The sequence below is a fragment of the Coregonus clupeaformis genome, chromosome 24, assembly GCF_020615455.1.
Source record: "Coregonus clupeaformis isolate EN_2021a chromosome 24, ASM2061545v1, whole genome shotgun sequence".
NCBI classification, from domain to species: domain Eukaryota; kingdom Metazoa; phylum Chordata; class Actinopteri; order Salmoniformes; family Salmonidae; genus Coregonus; species Coregonus clupeaformis.
The window spans coordinates 16,006,701-16,032,122 of NC_059215.1; the positions used below are offsets into that span (position 1 = coordinate 16,006,701).

General features: G+C 43.2%; 1 protein-coding gene across 1 annotated transcript in view; it reads right to left on the bottom strand.

Moving 5' to 3' along the window:
* LOC121587361 (filamin-A-like) overlaps window positions 1–25,422 on the bottom strand; it is a 203,592-nt gene that overhangs the window by 81,047 nt on the left and 97,123 nt on the right. The window contains exon 16 of the mRNA XM_045206810.1: window positions 11,119–11,279. Within this exon, the coding sequence (XP_045062745.1) occupies window positions 11,119–11,279 (161 nt within the window). The remainder of the gene's footprint in view (window positions 1–11,118; window positions 11,280–25,422) is intronic.

A 25,422-nucleotide genomic window follows, 5' to 3' on the forward strand; every position in this document is an offset into this window, starting at 1 on the left:
AAACTAGACGTATGTCGTGTGTCACTACTTCACAGGAAACTAGGCGTATGTCGTGTGTCACTACTTCACAGGAAACTAGATGTATGTCGTGTGTCACTACTTCACAGGAAACTAGGCGTATGTCGTGTGTCACTACTTCACAGGAAACTAGACGTATGTCGTGTGTCACTACTTCGCAGGAAACTAGACGTATGTCGTGTGTCACTACTTCACAGGAAACTAGACGTATGTCGTGTGTCACTACTTCACAGGAAACTAGGCGTATGTTGTGTGTCACTACTTCACAGGAAACTAGACGTATGTCACTACTTCACAGGAAACTAGGCGTATGTCGTGTGTCACTACTTCACAGGAAACTAGGCGTATGTCACGTGTCACTACTTCACAGGAAACTAGACGTATGTCACTACTTCACAGGAAACTAGGCGTATGTCGTGTGTCACTACTTCACAGGAAACTAGGCGTATGTCACGTGTCACTACTTCACAGGAAACTAGACGTATGTCACTACTTCACAGGAAACTAGATGTATGTCGTGTGTCACTACTTCACAGGAAACTAGGCGTATGTCGTGTGTCACTACTTCACAGGAAACTAGACGTATGTCGTGTGTCACTACTTCACAGGAAACTAGGCGTATGTCGTGTGTCACTACTTCACAGGAAACTAGATGTATGTCGTGTGTCACTACTTCACAGGAAACTAGGCGTATGTCGTATGTCACTACTTCACAGGAAACTAGACGTATGTCACTACTTCACAGGAAACTAGACGTATGTCGTGTGTCACTACTTCACAGGAAACTAGACGTATGTCGTGTGTCACTACTTCACAGGAAACTAGAAGTATGTTGTGTGTCTCTACTTCACAGGAAACTAGACGTATGTCGTGTGTCACTACTTCACAGGAAACTAGACGTATGTCACTACTTCACAGGAAACTAGACATATGTCGTATGTCACTACTTCACAGGAAACTAGACGTATGTCGTATGTCACTACTTCACAGGAAACTAGACGTATGTCGTGTGTCACTACTTCACAGGAAACTAGACGTATGTCGTGTGTCACTACTTCACAGGAAACTAGACGTATGTCGTGTGTCACTACTTCACAGGAAACTAGGCGTATGTCGTATGTCACTACTTCACAGGAAACTAGACGTATGTCGTGTGTCACTACTTCACAGGAAACTAGGCGTATGTCACGTGTCACTACTTCACAGGAAACTAGACGTATGTCACTACTTCACAGGAAACTAGACGTATGTCGTGTGTCTCTACTTCACAGGAAACTAGACGTATGTTGTGTGTCACTACTTCACAGGAAACTAGGCGTATGTCACTACTTCACAGGAAACTAGGCGTATGTCGTGTGTCACTACTTCACAGGAAACTAGACGTATGTTGTTTGTCACTACTTCACAGGAAACTAGGCGTATGTCGTGTGTCACTACTTCACAGGAAACTAGACGTATGTCACTACTTCACAGGAAACTAGGCGTATGTCGTGTGTCACTACTTAACAGGAAACTAGACGTATGTTGTGTGTCACTACTTCACAGGAAACTAGGCGTATGTCGTGTGTCACTACTTCACAGGAAACTAGACGTATGTCACTACTTCACAGGAAACTAGACGTATGTCGTGTGTCACTACTTCACAGGAAACTAGACGTATGTCGTGTGTCACTACTTCACAGGAAACTAGACGTATGTAGTGTGTCACTACTTCACAGGAAACTAGACGTATGTCGTGTGTCACTACTTCACAGGAAACTAGACGTATGATGTGTGTCACTACTTCACAGGAAACTAGACGTATGTCGTGTGTCACTACTTCACAGGAAACTAGACGTATGTCGTGTGTCACTACTTCACAGGAAACTAGACGTATGTCGTGTGTCACTACTTCACAGGAAACTAGACGTATGTCGTGTGTCACTACTTCACAGGAAACTAGACGTATGTAGTGTGTCACTACTTCACAGGAAACTAGACGTGTGTCACTACTTCACAGGAAACTAGACGTATGTCGTGTGTCACTACTTCACAGGAAACTAGGCATATGTCGTGTGTCACTACTTCACAGGAAACTAGACGTATGTCGTGTGTCACTACTTCACAGGAAACTAGACGTATGTCACTACTTCACAGGAAACTAGGCATATGTCGTGTGTCACTACTTCACAGGAAACTAGACGTGTGTCACTACTTCACAGGAAACTAGACGTATGTCGTGTGTCACTACTTCACAGGAAACTAGACGTATGTCGTATGTCACAACTTCACAGGAAACTAGACGTATGTCGTGTGTCACTACTTCACAGGAAACTAGACGTATGTCGTATGTCACAACTTCACAGGAAACTAGACGTATGTCGTGTGTCACTACTTCACAGGAAACTAGACGTATGTCGTATGTCACAACTTCACAGGAAACTAGACGTATGTCGTGTGTCACTACTTCACAGGAAACTAGACGTATGTCGTGTGTCACTGTCACGATCGTCGGGAACAGAGGACCAATGCGCAGCGTTGAATGCAAACATACTTATATTTATTTAAATGTTTACACGAACAAAACAACAAAAACGATACGTGACGTCCAAAATTGCGAACACAAACCTACACAGGAAACACGGAACAAGATCCCACAAACACTGAGGGAAAACAGACTGTTTAAATATGGTTCCCAATTAGAGACAACCAGCAACAGCTGACACTCGTTGCCTCTGATTGGGAACCACTCTGGCCAACATAGAAATACAAGACCTAGAATGGAAAACAAAGAGCACAAAACATAGACTCTACACACCCTGGCTCAACATAAAAGAGTCCCTAGAGCCAGGGCGTGACAGTCACTACTTCACAGGAAACTAGACGTATGTCGTGTGTCTCTACTTCACAGGAAACTAGGCGTATGTTGTGTGTCACTACTTCACAGGAAACTAGGCGTATGTCACTACTTCACAGGAAACTAGGCGTATGTCGTGTGTCACTACTTCACAGGAAACTAGGCGTATGTCACGTGTCACTACTTCACAGGAAACTAGACGTATGTCACTACTTCACAGGAAACTAGGCGTATGTCGTGTGTCACTACTTCACAGGAAACTAGGCGTATGTCACGTGTCACTACTTCACAGGAAACTAGACGTATGTAGTGTGTCACTACTTCACAGGAAACTAGACGTGTGTCACTACTTCACAGGAAACTAGACGTATGTCGTGTGTCACTACTTCACAGGAAACTAGGCATATGTCGTGTGTCACTACTTCACAGGAAACTAGACGTATGTCGTGTGTCACTACTTCACAGGAAACTAGACGTATGTCACTACTTCACTGGAAACTAGGCATATGTCGTGTGTCACTACTTCACAGGAAACTAGACGTGTGTCACTACTTCACAGGAAACTAGACGTATGTCGTGTGTCACTACTTCACAGGAAACTAGACGTATGTCGTATGTCACAACTTCACAGGAAACTAGACGTATGTCGTGTGTCACTACTTCACAGGAAACTAGACGTATGTCGTATGTCACAACTTCACAGGAAACTAGACGTATGTCGTGTGTCACTACTTCACAGGAAACTAGACGTATGTCGTATGTCACAACTTCACAGGAAACTAGACGTATGTCGTGTGTCACTAATTCACAGGAAACTAGACGTATGTCGTGTGTCACTGTCACGATAAGTCGGGAACAGAGGACCAATGCGCAGCGTTGAATGCAAACATACTTATATTTATTTAAATGTTTACACGAACAAAACAACAAAAACGATACGTGACGTCCAAAATTGCGAACACAAACCTACACAGGAAACACGGAACAAGATCCCACAAACACTGAGGGAAAACAGACTGTTTAAATATGGTTCCCAATCAGAGACAACCAGCAACAGCTGACACTCGTTGCCTCTGATTGGGAACCACTCTGGCCAACATAGAAATACAAGACCTAGAATGGAAAACAAAGAGCACAAAACATAGACTCTACACACCCTGGCTCAACATAAAAGAGTCCCTAGAGCCAGGGCGTGACAGTCACTACTTCACAGGAAACTAGACGTATGTCGTGTGTCTCTACTTCACAGGAAACTAGGCGTATGTTGTGTGTCACTACTTCACAGGAAACTAGGCGTATGTCGTGTGTCACTACTTCACAGGAAACTAGGCGTATGTCGTGTGTCACTACTTCACAGGAAACTAGGCGTATGTCACGTGTCACTACTTCACAGGAAACTAGACGTATGTCACTACTTCACAGGAAACTAGGCGTATGTCGTGTGTCACTACTTCACAGGAAACTAGGCGTATGTCACGTGTCACTACTTCACAGGAAACTAGACGTATGTCACTACTTCACAGGAAACTAGATGTATGTCGTGTGTCACTACTTCACAGGAAACTAGGCGTATGTCGTGTGTCACTACTTCACAGGAAACTAGACGTATGTCGTGTGTCACTACTTCACAGGAAACTAGGCGTATGTCGTGTGTCACTACTTCACAGGAAACTAGATGTATGTCGTGTGTCACTACTTCACAGGAAACTAGGCGTATGTCGTGTGTCACTACTTCACAGGAAACTAGACGTATGTCGTGTGTCACTACTTCGCAGGAAACTAGACGTATGTCGTGTGTCACTACTTCACAGGAAACTAGACGTATGTCGTGTGTCACTACTTCACAGGAAACTAGGCGTATGTTGTGTGTCACTACTTCACAGGAAACTAGACGTATGTCACTACTTCACAGGAAACTAGGCGTATGTCGTGTGTCACTACTTCACAGGAAACTAGGCGTATGTCACGTGTCACTACTTCACAGGAAACTAGACGTATGTCACTACTTCACAGGAAACTAGGCGTATGTCGTGTGTCACTACTTCACAGGAAACTAGGCGTATGTCACGTGTCACTACTTCACAGGAAACTAGACGTATGTCACTACTTCACAGGAAACTAGATGTATGTCGTGTGTCACTACTTCACAGGAAACTAGGCGTATGTCGTGTGTCACTACTTCACAGGAAACTAGACGTATGTCGTGTGTCACTACTTCACAGGAAACTAGGCGTATGTCGTGTGTCACTACTTCACAGGAAACTAGATGTATGTCGTGTGTCACTACTTCACAGGAAACTAGGCGTATGTCGTATGTCACTACTTCACAGGAAACTAGACGTATGTCACTACTTCACAGGAAACTAGACGTATGTCGTGTGTCACTACTTCACAGGAAACTAGACGTATGTCGTGTGTCACTACTTCACAGGAAACTAGGCGTATGTTGTGTGTCTCTACTTCACAGGAAACTAGACGTATGTCGTGTGTCACTACTTCACAGGAAACTAGACGTATGTCACTACTTCACAGGAAACTAGACATATGTCGTATGTCACTACTTCACAGGAAACTAGACGTATGTCGTATGTCACTACTTCACAGGAAACTAGACGTATGTCGTGTGTCACTACTTCACAGGAAACTAGACGTATGTCGTGTGTCACTACTTCACAGGAAACTAGACGTATGTCGTGTGTCACTACTTCACAGGAAACTAGGCGTATGTCGTATGTCACTACTTCACAGGAAACTAGACGTATGTCGTGTGTCACTACTTCACAGGAAACTAGGCGTATGTCACGTGTCACTACTTCACAGGAAACTAGACGTATGTCACTACTTCACAGGAAACTAGACGTATGTCGTGTGTCTCTACTTCACAGGAAACTAGACGTATGTCGTGTGTCACTACTTCACAGGAAACTAGGCGTATGTTGTGTGTCACTACTTCACAGGAAACTAGGCGTATGTTGTGTGTCTCTACTTCACAGGAAACTAGACGTATGTCGTGTGTCACTACTTCACAGGAAACTAGGCGTATGTTGTGTGTCACTACTTCACAGGAAACTAGACGTATGTCACTACTTCACAGGAAACTAGGCGTATGTCGTGTGTCACTACTTCACAGGAAACTAGACGTGTGTCACGTGTCACTACTTCACAGGAAACTAGGCGTATGTCGTGTATCACTACTTCACAGGAAACTAGACGTATGTCACTACTTCACAGGAAACTAGACGTATGTCGTGTGTCACTACTTCGCAGGAAACTAGACGTATGTCGTGTGTCACTACTTCACAGGAAACTAGGCGTATGTCGTGTATCACTACTTCACAGGAAACTAGACGTATGTCACTACTTCACAGGAAACTAGACGTATGTCGTGTGTCACTACTTCACAGGAAACTAGACGTATGTCACTACTTCACAGGAAACTAGGCGTATGTCGTGTGTCACTACTTCACAGGAAACTAGACGTGTGTCACGTGTCACTACTTCACAGGAAACTAGGCGTATGTCGTGTATCACTACTTCACAGGAAACTAGACGTATGTCACTACTTCACAGGAAACTAGACGTATGTCGTGTGTCACTACTTCGCAGGAAACTAGACGTATGTCGTGTGTCACTACTTCACAGGAAACTAGACGTATGTCGTGTGTCACTACTTCACAGGAAACTAGACGTATGTCACTACTTCACAGGAAACTAGACGTATGTCGTGTGTCACTACTTCACAGGAAACTAGGCGTATGTAACTACTTCACAGGAAACTAGACGTATGTCACGTGTCACTACTTCACAGGAAACTAGACGTATGTCGTGTGTCACCACTTCACAGGAAACTAGACGTATGTCACTACTTCACAGGAAACTAGGGGTATGTCGTGTGTCACTACTTCACAGGAAACTAGGCGTATGTCACTACTTCACAGGAAACTAGGGGTATGTCGTGTGTCACTACTTCACAGGAAACTAGACGTATGTCACTACTTCACAGGAAACTAGACGTATGTCACTACTTCACAGGAAACTAGACGTGTGTCGTGTGTCACTACTTCACAGGAAACTAGGCGTATGTCACGTGTCACTACTTCACAGGAAACTAGGCGTATGTCGTGTGTCACTACTTCACAGGAAACTAGACGTATGTCGTGTGTCACTACTTCACAGGAAACTAGACGTATGTCACTACTTCACAGGAAACTAGACGTATGTCACTACTTCACAGGAACCTAGGCGTATGTCGTTCGTCACTACTTCACAGGAAACTAGGCGTATGTCACTACTTCACAGGAAAGTAGGCGTATGTCGTGTGTCACTACTTCACAGGAAAGTAGGCGTATGTCGTGTGTCACTACTTCACAGGAAACTAGGGGTATGTCGTGTGTCACTACTTCACAGGAAACTAGGCGTATGTCGTGTGTCACTACTTCACAGGAAACTAGACGTATGTCACTACTTCACAGGAAACTAGACGTATGTCGTGTGTCACTACTTCACAGGAAACTAGACGTATGTCACTACTTCACAGGAAACTAGACGTATGTCGTGTGTCACTACTTCACAGGAAACTAGACGTATGTCACTACTTCACAGGAAACTAGACGTATGTCGTGTGTCACTACTTCGCAGGAAACTAGACGTATGTCGTGTGTCACTACTTCACAGGAAACTAGACGTATGTCGTGTGTCACTACTTCACAGGAAACTAGACGTATGTCACTACTTCACAGGAAACTAGGCGTATGTCGTGTGTCACTACTTCACAGGAACCTACATGTCTAAACAAAAGACTCCACTATGCAAGTAACCATTTCAATAGAATGTTCATGATGTCACTGTGACAACTGTCGATAGACGTAGCTGGTTAATTCGCTCTATCTACTCCCATTTCAGAGCACTCTCATCTGAGTGTGCCAGAGCGCAGAATAACTGACAAATTTATGAACGCTCAACACCCGTTGAATATGGCCGGTGACAGTAAACGTTGGCAAAAAAGCGTAATGAAATTGTTGCCAGCAGCACAGTTGCAGTCACCAACGCTCTGGATAACATAAACACAGCCTAACATGCTCTGCTAGGGTGAGTAAAATGGTCAGAGTGAGCTGTTCTCTCATTTGTGTCTGGAAGTAGCTGGCCAACATTAGCCAGTTAGCTTGGGTGCTTGACTGCTGTTGTTAGGTCAGAACGCTCGGATCAACCCTACTCCTCGGCCAGAGCGTCCAGTGTGCACTCTGAGACCGAAACGCTTTGATTTGACAATCTGACAACACTCTTGAGTTTACGAAAGCCCAGAGCACACTCTTGCACTCCAGATTAAATTTATGAACACATCCGTAGTATAAACCAGCCTTCAGTCTTGAAATCTTTGGTTGTTTAGTACATAGCCTCACATGTGAATCCTTAAAGAGATGGGTGGGGCTAAAGCTTAAAAGGTGTGAACGATGTTGAATGGGTGTAGACAAAGAAGAGCTCTCCAGTAAGTATCAAAACATTCAAGGGCCATTTTCTCAAAGCAGAATTACTTTCCCATTGTTCCTCAACTGCAGTGTATGATATACCATGTGTCCCCTATCCTCCCGGCCGGCTCGGTCCTCCCCTCCAGCTCCGTGGCTTGATGACTCATTGCGAGCTCACAGAACAGAGCTCCGGGCAGCTGAGCGGAAATGGAAGAAAACTAGACTCCCTGCGGACCTGGCATCTTTTCACTCCCTCCTCTCTACATTCTCTTCATCTGTTTCTGCTGCCAAGGCCACTTTCTACCACTCTAAATTCCAAGCATCTGCCTCTAACCCTAGGAAGCTCTTTGCCACATTCTCCTCCCCCCTCCTCCCTCTCTGTGGATGACTTTGTCAACCACTTTGAAAAGAAGGTTGACGACATCCGATCCTTGTTTGTTAAGTCTAATGACACTGCTGGTCCTGCTCACACTGCCCTACCCTATGCTTTGACTTCTTTCTCCCCTCTCTCTCCAGATAAAATCTCGCGACTTTTGACTGCAGGCCGCCCAACAACCTGCCCGCTTGACCCCATCCCCTCCTCTCTTCTCCAGACCATCTCCGGTGACCTTCTCCCCTACCTCACCTCGCTGATCAACTCATCCTTGACCGCTGGCTATGTCCCTTCCGTCTTCAAGAGAGCGAGAGTTGCACCCCTTCTCAAAAAACCAACACTCGATCCCTCTGATGTCAACAACTACAGACCAGTATCCCTTCTTTCTTTTCTTTCCAAAACTATTGAGCGTGCCGTCTTTAGCCAACTCTCTTGCTATCTCTCTCAGAATGACCTTCTTGACCCAAACCAGTCAGGTTTCAGGACTGGTCATTCAACTGAGACTGCTCTTCTCTGTGTCACGGAGGCTCTCCGCACTGCTAAAGCTAACTCTCTCTCCTCTGCTCTTGTCCTTCTAGACCTGTCTGCTGCCTTTGATACTGTGAACCATCAGATCCTCCTCTCCACCCTCTCCGAGCTGGGCATCTCCCGGCGCGGCTCACTCTTGGATTGCGTCCTACCTGACCGGTCGCTCCTACCAAGTGGCGTGGCGAGAAGCTGTCTCCGCACCACGTGCTCTCACCACTGGTGTCCCCCAGGGCTCAGTTCTAGGCCCTCTCCTATTCTCGCTATACACCAAGTCACTTGGCTCTGTCATATCCTCACATGGCCTCTCCTATCATTGCTACGCTGACGATACACAACTAATCTTCTCCTTTCCCCCTTCTGATAACCAGGTGGCGAATCGCATCTCTGCATGTCTGGCAGACATATCAGTATGGATGACGGATCACCACCTCAAGCTGAACCTTGGCAAGACGGAGCTGCTCTTCCTCCCGGGAAAGGACTGCCCGTTCCATGATCTCGCCATCACGGTTGACAACTCCGTTGTGTCCTCCTCCCAGAGTGCAAAGAACCTTGGCGTGACCCTGGACAACACCCTGTCGTTCTCCGCTAACATCAAGGCGGTGACCCGATCCTGCAGGTTCATGCTCTACAACATTCAGAGAGTACGACCCTGCCTTACACAGGAAGCGGCACAGGTCCTAATCCAGGCACTTGTCATCTCCCGTCTGGATTAATGCAACTCGCTGTTGGCTGGGCTCCCTGCCTGTGCCATTAAACCCCTACAACTCATCCAGAATGCCGCAGCCCGTCTGGTGTTCAACCTTCCCAAGTTCTCTCACGTCACCCCGCTCCTCCGCACACTCCACTGGCTTCCAGTTGAAGCTCGCATCTGTTACAAGACCATGGTGCTTGCCTATGGAGCTGTGAGGGGAACGGCACCTCCGTACCTTCAGGCTCTGATCAGTCCCTACACCCAAACGAGGGCATTGCGTTCATCCACCTCTGGCCTGCTGGCTCCCCTTCCTCTGCGGAAGCATAGTTCCCGCTCAGCCCAGTCAAAACTGTTCGCTGCTCTGGCACCCCAATGGTGGAACAAGCTCCCTCACGACGCCAGGACAGCGGAGTCACTCACCACCTTCCGGAGACATTTGAAACCCCACCTCTTTAAGGAATACCTGGGATAGGATAAAGTAATCCTTCTACCCCCCCTAAAAAAAATTATAAAATAAAAAATTGTAAAGTGGTTATCCCACTGGCTATAGGGTGAATGCACCAATTTGTAAGTCGCTCTGGATAAGAGCGTCTGCTAAATGACGTAAATGTAAATGTAAATGTAGCTCTGAGTCTCTACTTTTATCCAATGTAAAAAACACCATTTCAAATGTTGCTACATAAGACCAAATCGAGCCGGTCGGTCACATATACACACAGTGTTATAGTACTCGAGTCCACTTTTTCAAATGCAACTACTGTATTATTTAACTAGCCATGCTGATGTGTAACACTAAGCTAGCTAACTACTGTATTATTTAACTAGCCATGCTGATGTGTAACACTAAGCTAGCTAACTACTGTATTATTTAACTAGCCATGCTGATGTGTAACACTAAGCTAGCTAACTACTGTATTATTTAACTAGCCATGCTGATGTGTAACACTAAGCTAGCTAACTACTGTATTATTTAACTAGCCATGCTGATGTGTAACACTGTGAGCCAGCTACCTTTATTCTGATATGTAGCTTGCAAGATGGTTAGACCGCATCCTAAACAAGGGATTTGAGACTCAACATTGACTAGAGTATACAGGTGGCAGAATTAGTAAAGGTAGGGACTTGGGACTTGACACTGACTCAAGGTTTAGCGAACAGCATACATACATACTATACACTACACACCAACACCTGAAACTCTACTCACCTGGTCAGCGAATAGCACCATGATAGTGTAGCTACCAGCGCCTTGCGGGGTGTATTTAACGGTAAACGTGTCATTGTCGTTCCTGATTATGTCGAAGTCGATGTCTGCCTCTGCCGGTCCCACCACACCTGGAGAGCACTTTATACCTATACTGATGTCCCCTGGGGTACACACACACACACACACGCACACACACACACACACACTTAATACACCTGGCGAAGATACAAGTGGAATTAAAATGTTTGCTTCAAGTGTCTTCATAAACATAGATTTGTATTTTGTTTACATATTGTGCATACTATGAACTGGTCCTTTGTAGCTCAGTTGGTAGAGCACGGTGCTTGTAATGCCAGGGTAGTGGGTTCGATTCCCAAGACCACCCATACAGTGAGGGAAAAAAGTATTTGATCCCCTGCTGATTTTGTACGTTTGCCCACTGACAAAGAAATGATCAGTCTATAATTTTAATGGTAGGTTTATTTGAACTGTGAGAGACAGAATAACAACAAAAAATCCAGAAAAACGCAATAAATAATCAGAATAGGGAGAGTGTACTGTAACAGTCTTAGTGTACTGTAACAGTCTTAGTGTAGTGTAACAGTCTTAGTGTAGCGTAGCAGTCTTAGTGTAAGTCTTAGTGTAGCGTAACAGTGTTAGTGTAGCGTAACAGTCTTAGTGTAGCGTAACAGTCTTAGTGTAGCGTAACAGTCTTAGTGTAGCGTAACAGTCTTAGTGTAGCGTGACAGTCTTAGTGTAGCGTAACAGTCTTAGTGTAGCGTAACAGTCTTAGTGTAGCGTAACAGTCTTAGTGTAGCGTAACAGTCTTAGTGTAGCGTAACAGTCTTAGTGTAGCGTAACAGTCTTAGTGTAGCGTAACAGTCTTAGTGTAGCGTAACAGTCTTAGTGTACTGTAACAGTCTTTGTGTAGTGTAACAGTCTTAGTGTAGCGTAACAGTCTTAGTGTAGTGTGACAGTCTTAGTGTAGCGTAACAGTCTTAGTGTAGCGTAACAGTCTTAGTGTAGCGTAACAGTCTTAGTGTAGCGTAACAGTCTTAGTGTAGCGTAACAGTCTTAGTGTAGCGTAACAGTCTTAGTGTAGTGTAACAGTCTTAGTGTAGCGTAACAGTCTTAGTGTAGCGTGAACAGTCTTAGTGACAGTCTTAGTGTAGTGTAAGTCTTAGTGTAGCGTGACAGTCTTAGTGTAGCGTAACAGTCTTAGTGTAGCGTAACAGTATTAGTGTAGCGTAACAGTCTTAGTGACAGTCTTAGTGTAGTGTAACAGTCTTAGTGTAGCGTGACAGTCTTAGTGTAGCATAACAGTCTTAGTGTAGCGTAACAGTCTTAGTGACAGTCTTAGTGTAGTGTAACAGTCTTAGTGTAGCGTAACAGTCTTAGTGTAGTGTAACAGTCTTAGTGTAGCGTAACAGTCTTAGTGTAGCGTAACAGTCTTAGTGACAGTCTTAGTGTAGTGTAAGTCTTAGTGTAGCGTGACAGTCTTAGTGTAGCGTAACAGTCTTAGTGTAGCGTAACAGTATTAGTGTAGCGTAACAGTCTTAGTGACAGTCTTAGTGTAGTGTAACAGTCTTAGTGTAGCGTGACAGTCTTAGTGTAGCATAACAGTCTTAGTGTAGCGTAACAGTCTTAGTGACAGTCTTAGTGTAGTGTAACAGTCTTAGTGTAGCGTGACAGTCTTAGTGTAGCATAACAGTCTTAGTGTAGCGTAACAGTCTTAGTGTAGCGTAAAAGTCTTAGTGTAGCGCAACAGTCTTAGTGTAGCGTAACAGTCTTAGTGTAGCGTAACAGTCTTAGTGTAGCGTAACAGTCTTAGTGTAGCGTAACAGTCTTAGTGTAGCGTAACAGTCTTAGTGTAGTGTGACAGTCTTAGTGTAAGTCTTAGTGTAGCGTGACAGTCTTTGTGTAGCGTAACAGTCTTAGTGTAGCGTAACAGTCTTAGTGTAGCGTAACAGTCTTAGTGACAGTCTTAGTGTAGTGTAAGTCTTAGTGTAGCGTGACAGTCTTTGTGTAGCGTAACAGTCTTAGTGTAGCGTAACAGTCTTAGTGTAGCGTAACAGTCTTAGTGACAGTCTTAGTGTAGTGTAAGTCTTAGTGTAGCATGACAGTCTTAGTGTAGCGTAACAGTCTTAGTGTAGCGTAACAGTCTTAGTGTAGCGTAACAGTCTTAGTGACAGTCTTAGTGTAGTGTAAGTCTTAGTGTAGCGTGACAGTCTTAGTGTAGCGTAACAGTCTTAGTGTAGTGTAACAGTCTTAGTGTAGCGTGACAGTCTTAGTGTAGCGTAACAGTCTTAGTGTAGCATAACAGTCTTAGTGTAGCGTAACAGTCTTAGTGTAGCGTAAAAGTCTTAGTGTAGCGCAACAGTCTTAGTGTAGCGTAACAGTCTTAGTGTAGCGTAACAGTCTTAGTGTAGCGTAACAGTCTTAGTGTAGCGTAACAGTCTTAGTGTAGCGTAACAGTCTTAGTGTAGTGTGACAGTCTTAGTGTAAGTCTTAGTGTAGCGTGACAGTCTTAGTGTAGCGTAACAGTCTTAGTGACAGTCTTAGTGTAGTGTAAGTCTTAGTGTAGCGTGACAGTCTTAGTGTAGCGTAACAGTCTTAGTGTAGCGTAACAGTCTTAGTGACAGTCTTAGTGTAGTGTAACAGTCTTAGTGTAGCGTGACAGTCTTAGTGTAGCATAACAGTCTTAGTGTAGCTTAAAAGTCTTAGTGTAGCGCAACAGTCTTAGTGTAGCGTAACAGTCTTAGTGTAGCGTAACAGTCTTAGTGTAGCGTAACAGTCTTGGTGTAGCGTAACAGTCTTAGTGTAGCGTAACAGTCTTAGTGTAGCGTAACAGTCTTAGTGTAGCGTAACAGTCTTAGTGTAGCGTAACAGTCTTAGTGTAGCGTAACAGTCTTAGTGTAGCGTAACAGTCTTAGTGTAGTGTGACAGTCTTAGTGTAAGTCTAAGTGTAGCGTGACAGTCTTAGTGTAGCGTGACAGTCTTAGTGTAGCGTAACAGTCTTAGTGTAGCGTAACTGTCTTAGTGTAGCGTAACAGTATTAGTGTAGCGTAACAGTCTTAGTGTAGCGTAACAGTCTTAGTGTAGTGTAACAGTCTTAGTGTAGTGTAACAGTCTTAGTGTAGCGTAACAGTCTTAGTGTAGTGTAACAGTCTTAGTGTAGCGTAACAGTCTTAGTGTAGCGTAACAGTATTAGTGTAGCGTAACAGTCTTAGTGTAGTGTAACAGTCTTAGTGTAGTGTGACAGTCTTAGTGTAGCGTAACAGTCTTAGTGTAACGTGACAGTCTTAGTGTAGCGTAACAGTCTTAGTGTAAGTCTTAGTGTAGCGTGACAGTCTTAGTGTAGTGTAACAGTCTTAGTGTAGCGTAACAGTCTTAGTGTAGCGTAACAGTCTTAGTGACAGTCTTAGTGTAGTGTAAGTCTTAGTGTAGCGTGACAGTCTTAGTGTAGCGTAACAGTCTTAGTGTAGCGTAACAGTCTTAGTGTAGCGTAACAGTCTTAGTGACAGTCTTAGTGTAGTGTAACAGTCTTAGTGTAGCGTGACAGTCTTAGTGTAGAATAACAGTCTTAATGTAGCGTAACAGTCTTAGTGTAGCGTAAAAGTCTTAGTGTAGCGCAACAGTCTTAGTGTAGCGTAACAGTCTTAGTGTAGCGTAACAGTCTTAGTGTAGCGTAACAGTCTTAGTGTAGCGTAACAGTCTTAGTGTAGCGTAACAGTCTTAGTGTAGCGTAACAGTCTTAGTGTAGCGTAACAGTCTTAGTGTAGCGTAACAGTCTTAGTGTAAGTCTTAGTGTAGCGTGACAGTCTTAGTGTAGCGTAACAGTCTTAGTGTAGCGTAACAGTCTTAGTGTAGCGTAACAGTCTTAGTGTAGCGTAACAGTCTTAGTGTAAGTCTTAGTGTAACGTGACAGTCTTAGTGTAGCGTAACAGTCTTAGTGTAGCGTAACAGTCTTAGTGTAGCTTAACAGTCTTAGTGTAGCGTAACAGTATTAGTGTAGCGTAACAGTCTTAGTGTAGCGTAACAGTCTTAGTGTAGTGTAACAGTCTTAGTGTAGTGTAACAGTCTTAGTGTAGCGTAACAGTCTTAGTGTAGCGTAACAGTCTTAGTGTAGCGTAACAGTCTTAGTGTAGCGTAACAGTATTAGTGTAGCGTAACAGTCTTAGTGTAGTGTAACAGTCTTAGTGTAGCGTGACAGTCTTAGTGTAGCGTAACAGTCTTAGTGTAGCGTAACAGTCTTAGTGTAGCGTAACAGTCTTAGTGTAGCGTAACAGTCTTAGTGTAGTGTAACAGTCTTAGTGTAGCGTAACAGTCTTAGTGTAGCGTAACAGTCTTAGTGACAGTCTTAGTGTAGTGTAAGTCTTAGTGTAGCGTGACAGTCTTAGTGTAGCGTAACAGTCTTAGTGTAGCGTAACAGTATTAGTGTAGCGTAACAGTCTTAGTGACAGTCTTAGTGTAGTGTAACAGTCTTAGTGTAGCGTGACAGTCTTAGTGTAGCATAACAGTCTTAGTGTAGCATAACAGTTTTAGTGACAGTCTTAGTGTAGTGTAACAGTCTTAGTGTAGCGTGACAGTCTTAGTGTAGCATAACAGTCTTAGTGTAGCGTAACAGTCTTAGTGTAGCGTAAAAGTCTTAGTGTAGCGCAACAGTCTTAGTGTAGCGTAACAGTCTTAGTGTAGCGTAACAGTCTTAGTGTAGCGTAACAGTCTTAGTGTAGCGTAACAGTCTTAGTGTAGCGTAACAGTCTTAGTGTAGTGTGACAGTCTTAGTGTAAGTCTTAGTGTAGCGTGACAGTCTTTGTGTAGCGTAACAGTCTTAGTGTAGCGTAACAGTCTTAGTGTAGCGTAACAGTCTTAGTGACAGTCTTAGTGTAGTGTAAGTCTTAGTGTAGCGTGACAGTCTTTGTGTAGCGTAACAGTCTTAGTGTAGCGTAACAGTCTTAGTGTAGCGTAACAGTCTTAGTGACAGTCTTAGTGTAGTGTAAGTCTTAGTGTAGCGTGACAGTCTTAGTGTAGCGTAACAGTCTTAGTGTAGCGTAACAGTCTTAGTGTAGCGTAACAGTCTTAGTGACAGTCTTAGTGTAGTGTAAGTCTTAGTGTAGCGTGACAGTCTTAGTGTAGCGTAACAGTCTTAGTGTAGCGTAACAGTCTTAGTGTAGCGTGACAGTCTTAGTGTAGCGTAACAGTCTTAGTGTAGCATAACAGTCTTAGTGTAGCGTAACAGTCTTAGTGTAGCGTAAAAGTCTTAGTGTAGCGCAACAGTCTTAGTGTAGCGTAACAGTCTTAGTGTAGCGTAACAGTCTTAGTGTAGCGTAACAGTCTTAGTGTAGCGCAACAGTCTTAGTGTAGCGTAACAGTCTTAGTGTAGCGTAACAGTCTTAGTGTAGCGTAACAGTCTTGGTGTAGCGTAACAGTCTTAGTGTAGCGTAACAGTCTTAGTGTAGCGTAACAGTCTTAGTGTAGCGTAACAGTCTTAGTGTAGCGTAACAGTCTTAGTGTAGCGTAACAGTCTTAGTGTAGCGTAACAGTCTTAGTGTAGCGTGACAGTCTTAGTGTAGCGTAACAGTCTTAGTGTAGCGTAACAGTCTTAGTGTAGCGTAACAGTCTTAGTGTAGTGTGACAGTCTTAGTGTAAGTCTAAGTGTAGCGTGACAGTCTTAGTGTAGCGTGACAGTCTTAGTGTAGCGTAACAGTCTTAGTGTAGCGTAACAGTCTTAGTGTAGCGTAACAGTCTTAGTGTTGCGTAACAGTCTTAGTGTAGCGTAACAGTCTTAGTGTAGCGTAACAGTCTTAGTGTAGCGTAACAGTCTTAGTGTAGCGTAACAGTCTTAGTGTTGCGTAACAGTCTTAGTGTAGCGTAACAGTCTTAGTGTAGCGTAACAGTCTTAGTGTAGCGTAACAGTCTTAGTGTAGCGTAACAGTCTTAGTGTAGTGTGACAGTCTTAGTGTAAGTCTTAGTGTAGCGTGACAGTCTTAGTGTAGCGTGACAGTCTTAGTGTAGCGTAACAGTCTTAGTGTAGCGTAACTGTTTTAGTGTAGCGTAACAGTATTAGTGTAGCGTAACTGTCTTAGTGTAGCGTAACAGTCTTAGTGTAGTGTAACAGTCTTAGTGTAGTGTAACAGTCTTAGTGTAGCGTAACAGTCTTAGTGTAGTGTAACAGTTTTAGTGTAGTGTGACAGTCTTAGTGTAAGTCTTAGTGTAGCGTAACAGTCTTAGTGTAGCGTAACAGTCTTAGTGTAAGTCTTAGTGTAGCGTGACAGTCTTACTGTAGCGTAACAGTCTTAGTGTAGCGTAACAGTCTTAGTGTAGCGTAACTGTCTTAGTGTAGCGTAACAGTATTAGTGTAGCGTAACAGTCTTAGTGTAGCGTAACAGTCTTAGTGTAGTGTAACAGTCTTAGTGTAGTGTAACAGTCTTAGTGTAGCGTAACAGTCTTAGTGTAGCGTAACAGTCTTAGTGTAGCGTAACAGTCTTAGTGTAGCGTAACAGTATTAGTGTAGCATAACAGTCTTAGTGTAGTGTAACAGTCTTAGTGTAGCGTGATAGTCTTAGTGTAGCGTAACAGTCTTAGTGTAACGTGACAGTCTTAGTGTAGCGTAACAGTCTTAGTGTAAGTCTCAGTGTAGCGTGACAGTCTTAGTGTAGTGTAACAGTCTTAGTGTAGCGTAACAGTCTTAGTGTAGCGTAACAGTCTTAGTGACAGTCTTAGTGTAGTGTAAGTCTTAGTGTAGCGTGACAGTCTTAGTGTAGCGTAACAGTCTTAGTGTAGCGTAACAGTCTTAGTGTAGCGTAACAGTCTTAGTGACAGTCTTAGTGTAGTGTAACAGTCTTAGTGTAGCGTGACAGTCTTAGTGTAGCGTAACAGTCTTAGTGTAGCGTAACAGTCTTAGTGTAGCGCAACAGTCTTAGTGTAGCGCAACAGTCTTAGTGTAGCGTAACAGTCTTAGTGTAGCGTAACAGTCTTAGTGTAGCGTAACAGTCTTAGTGTAGCGTAACAGTCTTAGTGTAGCGTAACAGTCTTAGTGTAGCGTAACAGTCTTAGTGTAGCGTAACAGTCTTAGTGTAAGTCTTAGTGTAGCGTGACAGTCTTAGTGTAGCGTAACAGTCTTAGTGTAGCGTAACAGTCTTAGTGTAGCGTAACAGTCTTAGTGTAAGTCTTAGTGTAACGTGACAGTCTTAGTGTAGCGTAACAGTCTTAGTGTAGCGTAACAGTCTTAGTGTAGCGTAACAGTCTTAGTGTAGCGTAACAGTATTAGTGTAGCGTAACAGTCTTAGTGTAGCGTAACAGTCTTAGTGTAGTGTAACAGTCTTAGTGTAGTGTAACAGTCTTAGTGTAGCGTAACAGTCTTAGTGTAGCGTAACAGTCTTAGTGTAGCGTAACAGTCTTAGTGTAGCGTAACAGTATTAGTGTAGCGTAACAGTCTTAGTGTAGTGTAACAGTCTTAGTGTAGCGTGACAGTCTTAGTGTAGCGTAACAGTCTTAGTGTAACGTGACAGTCTTAGTGTAGCGTAACAGTCTTAGTGTTTCGTAACAGTCTTAGTGTAACGTGACAGTCTTAGTGTAGCGTAACAGTCTTAGTGTAGCGTAACAGTCTTAGTGTAACGTGACAGTCTTAGTGTAGCGTAACAGTCTTAGTGTAGCGTAACAGTCTTAGTGTAGTGTAACAGTCTTAGTGTAGCGTAACAGTCTTAGTGTAGCGTAACAGTCTTAGTGTAGCGTAACAGTCTTAGTGTAGCGTAACAGTTTTAGTGTAGCGTAACAGTCTTAGTGTAGCGTGACAGTCTTAGTGTAGCGTAACAGTCTTAGTGTAGCGTAACAGTCTTAGTGTAGCGTAACAGTCTTAGTGTAGCGTAACAGTCTTAGTGTAGCGTGACAGTCTTAGTGTAGTGTAACAGTCTTAGTGTAAGTCTTAGTGTAGCGTAACAGTCTTAGTGTAGCGTGACAGTCTTAGTGTAGTGTAACAGTATTAGTGTAGCGCAACAGTCTTAGTGTAGTGTAACAGTCTTAGTGTAGCGTAACAGTCTTAGTGTAGTGTAACAGTCTTAGTGTAGTGTAACAGTCTTAGTGTAAGTCTTAGTGTAGCGTAACAGTCTTAGTGTAGCGTAACAGTCTTAGTATAAGTCTTAGTGTAGCGTAACAGTCTTAGTGTAGCGTAACAGTCTTAGTGTAGCGTAACAGTCTTAGTGTAAGTCTTAGTGTAGCGTAACAGTCTTAGTGTAGCGTAACAGTCTTAGTGTAGCGTAACAGTCTTAGTGTAGCGTAACAGTCTTAGTGTAGCGTAACAGTCTTAGTGTAGTGTAACAGTCTTAGTGTAGCGTAACAGTCTTAGTGTAGCGTAACAGTCTTAGTGTAGCGTAACAGTCTTAGTGTAGCGTGACAGTCTTAGTGTAGCGTAACAGTCTTAGTGTAAGTCTTAGTGTAACGTGACAGTCTTAGTGTAGCGTAACAGTCTTAGTGTAGCGTAACAGTCTTAGTGTAGCTTAACAGTCTTAGTGTAGCGTAACAGTATTAGTGTAGCGTAACAGTCTTAGTGTAGCGTAACAGTCTTAGTGTAGTGTAACAGTCTTAGTGTAGTGTAACAGTCTTAGTGTAGCGTAACAGTCTTAGTGTAGCGTAACAGTCTTAGTGTAGCGTAACAGTCTTAGTGTAGCGTAACAGTATTAGTGTAGCGTAACAGTCTTAGTGTAGTGTAACAGTCTTAGTGTAGCGTGACAGTCTTAGTGTAGCGTAACAGTCTTAGTGTAGCGTAACAGTCTTAGTGTAGCGTAACAGTCTTAGTGTAGCGTAACAGTCTTAGTGTAGTGTAACAGTCTTAGTGTAGCGTAACAGTCTTAGTGTAGCGTAACAGTCTTAGTGACAGTCTTAGTGTAGTGTAAGTCTTAGTGTAGCGTGACAGTCTTAGTGTAGCGTAACAGTCTTAGTGTAGCGTAACAGTATTAGTGTAGCGTAACAGTCTTAGTGACAGTCTTAGTGTAGTGTAACAGTCTTAGTGTAGCGTGACAGTCTTAGTGTAGCATAACAGTCTTAGTGTAGCATAACAGTTTTAGTGACAGTCTTAGTGTAGTGTAACAGTCTTAGTGTAGCGTGACAGTCTTAGTGTAGCATAACAGTCTTAGTGTAGCGTAACAGTCTTAGTGTAGCGTAAAAGTCTTAGTGTAGCGCAACAGTCTTAGTGTAGCGTAACAGTCTTAGTGTGAGCGTAACAGTCTTAGTGTAGCGTAACAGTCTTAGTGTAGCGTAACAGTCTTAGTGTAGCGTAACAGTCTTAGTGTAGTGTGACAGTCTTAGTGTAAGTCTTAGTGTAGCGTGACAGTCTTTGTGTAGCGTAACAGTCTTAGTGTGGCGTAACAGTCTTAGTGTAGCGTAACAGTCTTAGTGACAGTCTTAGTGTAGTGTAAGTCTTAGTGTAGCGTGACAGTCTTTGTGTAGCGTAACAGTCTTAGTGTAGCGTAACAGTCTTAGTGTAGCGTAACAGTCTTAGTGACAGTCTTAGTGTAGTGTAAGTCTTAGTGTAGCGTGACAGTCTTAGTGTAGCGTAACAGTCTTAGTGTAGCGTAACAGTCTTAGTGTAGCGTAACAGTCTTAGTGACAGTCTTAGTGTAGTGTAAGTCTTAGTGTAGCGTGACAGTCTTAGTGTAGCGTAACAGTCTTAGTGTAGCGTAACAGTCTTAGTGTAGCGTGACAGTCTTAGTGTAGCGTAACAGTCTTAGTGTAGCATAACAGTCTTAGTGTAGCGTAACAGTCTTAGTGTAGCGTAAAAGTCTTAGTGTAGCGCAACAGTCTTAGTGTAGCGTAACAGTCTTAGTGTAGCGTAACAGTCTTAGTGTAGCGTAACAGTCTTAGTGTAGCGTAACAGTCTTAGTGTAGCGTAACAGTCTTAGTGTAGTGTGACAGTCTTAGTGTAAGTCTTAGTGTAGCGTGACAGTCTTAGTGTAGCGTAACAGTCTTAGTGACAGTCTTAGTGTAGTGTAAGTCTTAGTGTAGCGTGACAGTCTTAGTGTAGCGTAACAGTCTTAGTGTAGCGTAACAGTCTTAGTGTAGCGTAACAGTCTTAGTGACAGTCTTAGTGTAGTGTAACAGTCTTAGTGTAGCGTGACAGTCTTAGTGTAGCATAACAGTCTTAGTGTAGCGTAAAAGTCTTAGTGTAGCGCAACAGTCTTAGTGTAGCGTAACAGTCTTAGTGTAGCGTAACAGTCTTAGTGTAGCGTAACAGTCTTGGTGTAGCGTAACAGTCTTAGTGTAGCGTAACAGTCTTAGTGTAGCGTAACAGTCTTAGTGTAGCGTAACAGTCTTAGTGTAGCGTAACAGTCTTAGTGTAGCGTAACAGTCTTAGTGTAGCGTAACAGTCTTAGTGTAGCGTGACAGTCTTAGTGTAGCGTAACAGTCTTAGTGTAGCGTAACAGTCTTAGTGTAGCGTAACAGTCTTAGTGTAGTGTGACAGTCTTAGTGTAAGTCTAAGTGTAGCGTGACAGTCTTAGTGTAGCGTGACAGTCTTAGTGTAGCGTAACAGTCTTAGTGTAGCGTAACAGTCTTAGTGTAGCGTAACAGTCTTAGTGTTGCGTAACAGTCTTAGTGTAGCGTAACAGTCTTAGTGTAGCGTAACAGTCTTAGTGTAGCGTAACAGTCTTAGTGTAGCGTAACAGTCTTAGTGTAGTGTGACAGTCTTAGTGTAAGTCTTAGTGTAGCGTGACAGTCTTAGTGTAGCGTGACAGTCTTAGTGTAGCGTAACAGTCTTAGTGTAGCGTAACTGTCTTAGTGTAGCGTAACAGTATTAGTGTAGCGTAACTGTCTTAGTGTAGCGTAACAGTCTTAGTGTAGTGTAACAGTCTTAGTGTAGTGTAACAGTCTTAGTGTAGCGTAACAGTCTTAGTGTAGTGTAACAGTCTTAGTGTAGTGTGACAGTCTTAGTGTAAGTCTTAGTGTAGCGTAACAGTCTTAGTGTAGCGTAACAGTCTTAGTGTAAGTCTTAGTGTAGCGTGACAGTCTTACTGTAGCGTAACAGTCTTAGTGTAGCGTAACAGTCTTAGTGTAGCGTAACTGTCTTAGTGTAGCGTAACAGTATTAGTGTAGCGTAACAGTCTTAGTGTAGCGTAACAGTCTTAGTGTAGTGTAACAGTCTTAGTGTAGTGTAACAGTCTTAGTGTAGCGTAACAGTCTTAGTGTAGCGTAACAGTCTTAGTGTAGCGTAACAGTCTTAGTGTAGCGTAACAGTATTAGTGTAGCATAACAGTCTTAGTGTAGTGTAACAGTCTTAGTGTAGCGTGATAGTCTTGAGTGTAGCGTAACAGTCTTAGTGTAACGTGACAGTCTTAGTGTAGCGTAACAGTCTTAGTGTAAGTCTCAGTGTAGCGTGACAGTCTTAGTGTAGTGTAACAGTCTTAGTGTAGCGTAACAGTCTTAGTGTAGCGTAACAGTCTTAGTGACAGTCTTAGTGTAGTGTAAGTCTTAGTGTAGCGTGACAGTCTTAGTGTAGCGTAACAGTCTTAGTGTAGCGTAACAGTCTTAGTGTAGCGTAACAGTCTTAGTGACAGTCTTAGTGTAGTGTAACAGTCTTAGTGTAGCGTGACAGTCTTAGTGTAGCGTAACAGTCTTAGTGTAGCGTAACAGTCTTAGTGTAGCGCAACAGTCTTAGTGTAGCGCAACAGTCTTAGTGTAGCGTAACAGTCTTAGTGTAGCGTAACAGTCTTAGTGTAGCGTAACAGTCTTAGTGTAGCGTAACAGTCTTAGTGTAGCGTAACAGTCTTAGTGTAGCGTAACAGTCTTAGTGTAGCGTAACAGTCTTAGTGTAAGTCTTAGTGTAGCGTAACAGTCTTAGTGTAGCGTAACAGTCTTAGTGTAGCGTAACAGTCTTAGTGTAGCGTAACAGTCTTAGTGTAAGTCTTAGTGTAACGTGCAGCTACAGTCTTAGTGTAGCGTAACAGTCTTAGTGTAGCGTAACAGTCTTAGTGTAGCGTGAACAGTCTTAGTGTAGCGTAACAGTCTTAGTGTAGCGTAACAGTCTTAGTGTAGTGTGAACAGTCTTAGTGTAGTGTAACAGTCTTAGTGTAGCGTAACAGTCTTAGTGTAGCGTAACAGTCTTAGTGTAGCGTAACAGTCTTAGTGTAGCGTAACAGTCTTAGTGTAGTGTAACAGTCTTAGTGTAGCGTGACAGTCTTAGTGTAGCGTAACAGTCTTAGTGTAACGTGACAGTCTTAGTGTAGCGTAACAGTCTTAGTGTTTCGTAACAGTCTTAGTGTAACGTGACAGTCTTAGTGTAGCGTAACAGTCTTAGTGTAGCGTAACAGTCTTAGTGTAACGTGACAGTCTTAGTGTAGCGTAACAGTCTTAGTGTAGCGTGAACAGTCTTAGTGTAGTGTAACAGTCTTAGTGTAGCGTGAACAGTCTTAGTGTAGCGTAACAGTCTTAGTGTAGCGTAACAGTCTTAGTGTAGCGTAACAGTTTTAGTGTAGCGTAACAGTCTTAGTGTAGCGTGACAGTCTTAGTGTAGCGGAACAGTCTTAGTGTAGCGTGAACAGTCTTAGTGTAGCGTAACAGTCTTAGTGTAGCGTAACAGTCTTGAGTGTAGCGTGACAGTCTTAGTGTAGTGTAACAGTCTTAGTGTAAGTCTTAGTGTAGCGTAACAGTCTTAGTGTAGCGTGACAGTCTTAGTGTAGTGTAACAGATTAGTGTAGCGCAACAGTCTTAGTGTAGTGTAACAGTCTTAGTGTAGCGTAACAGTCTTAGTGTAGTGTAACAGTCTTAGTGTAGTGTAACAGTCTTAGTGTAAGTCTTAGTGTAGCGTAACAGTCTTAGTGTAGCGTAACAGTCTTAGTATAAGTCTTAGTGTAGCGTAACAGTCTTAGTGTAGCGTAACAGTCTTAGTGTAGCGTAACGGTCTTAGTGTAAAGTCTTAGTGTAGCGTAACAGTCTTAGTGTAGCTGTAACAGTCTTAGTGTAGCGTAACAGTCTTAGTGTAGTGAACAGTCTTAGTGTAGCGTAACAGTCTTAGTGTAGTGTAACAGTCGTAGTGTAGCGTAACAGTCTTAGTGTAGCATAACAGTCTTAGTGTAGCGTAACAGTCTTAGTGTAGCGTGACAGTCTTAGTGTAGTGTAACAGTCTTAGTGTAGCGCAACAGTCTTAGTGTAGCGTAACAGTCTTAGTGTAGCGTAGAACAGTCTTAGTGTAGCTGTAACAGTCTTAGTGTAGTGTGAACAGTCTTAGTGTAGCGTAACAGTCTTAGTGTAGCGTAACAGTCTTAGTGTGGCGTAACAGTCTTAGTGTAGCGTAACAGTCTTAGTGTAAGTCTTAGTGTAGCGTAACAGTCTTAGTGTGAGCGTAACAGTCTTAGTGTAGTGTAACAGTCTTAGTGTAGCGTAAACTAGTGTAGTGTAGCAAGTCTTAGTGTAGCGAACAGTCTTAGTGTAGTGTAAACAGTCTTAGTGTAGCGTAACAGTCTTAGTGTAGCGTAACAGTCTTATTGTAGTGTAACAGTCTTAGTGTAAGTCTTAGTGTAAGTCTTAGTGTATGTACAGTCTTAGTGTAGCGTAACAGTCTTAGTGTAGCGTAACAGTCTTAGTGTAGCGTAACAGTCTTAGTGTAGCGAAACAGTCTTAGTGTAGCGTAACAGTCTTAGTGTAAGTCATAACAGTCTTAGTGTAGCGTAACAGTCTTAGTGTGGCGTAACAGTCTTAGTGTAGCGTAACAGTATTAGTGTAGCGTAACAGTCTTAGTGTAGCGTAACAGTCTTAGTGTAGCGTGACAGTCTTAGTGTGGATAGCGTAACAGTCTTAGTGTTTGCGTAACAGTCTTAGTGTAGTAACAGTCTTAGTGTAGCGTAACAGTCTTAGTGTAAGTCTTAGTGTAGCGTAACAGTCTTAGTGTAGTGTAACAGTCTTAGTGTAGCGTAACAGTCTTAGTGTAGCGTAACAGTCTTAGTGTAGCGTGAACAGTCTTAGTGTAGCGTAACAGTCTTAGTGTAGCGTAACAGATTAGTGTAGCGTAACAGTCTTAGTGTAGTGTAACAGTCTTAGTGTAGCGTGACAGTCTTAGTGTAGCGTAACAGTCTTAGTGTTTGCGTAACAGTCTTAGTGTAGTGTAACGGTCTTAGTGTAGCGTTAACAGTCTTAGTGTAAGTCTTAGTGTAGCGTAACAGTCTTAGTGTAGTGTAACAGTCTTAGTGTAGCGTAACAGTCTTAGTGTAGCGTAACAGTCTTAGTGTAGCGTAACAGTCTTAGTGTAGCGTAACAGTCTTAGTGTAGCGTAACAGTCTTAGTGTAAGTCTTAGTGTAACGTAACAGTCTTAGTGTAGC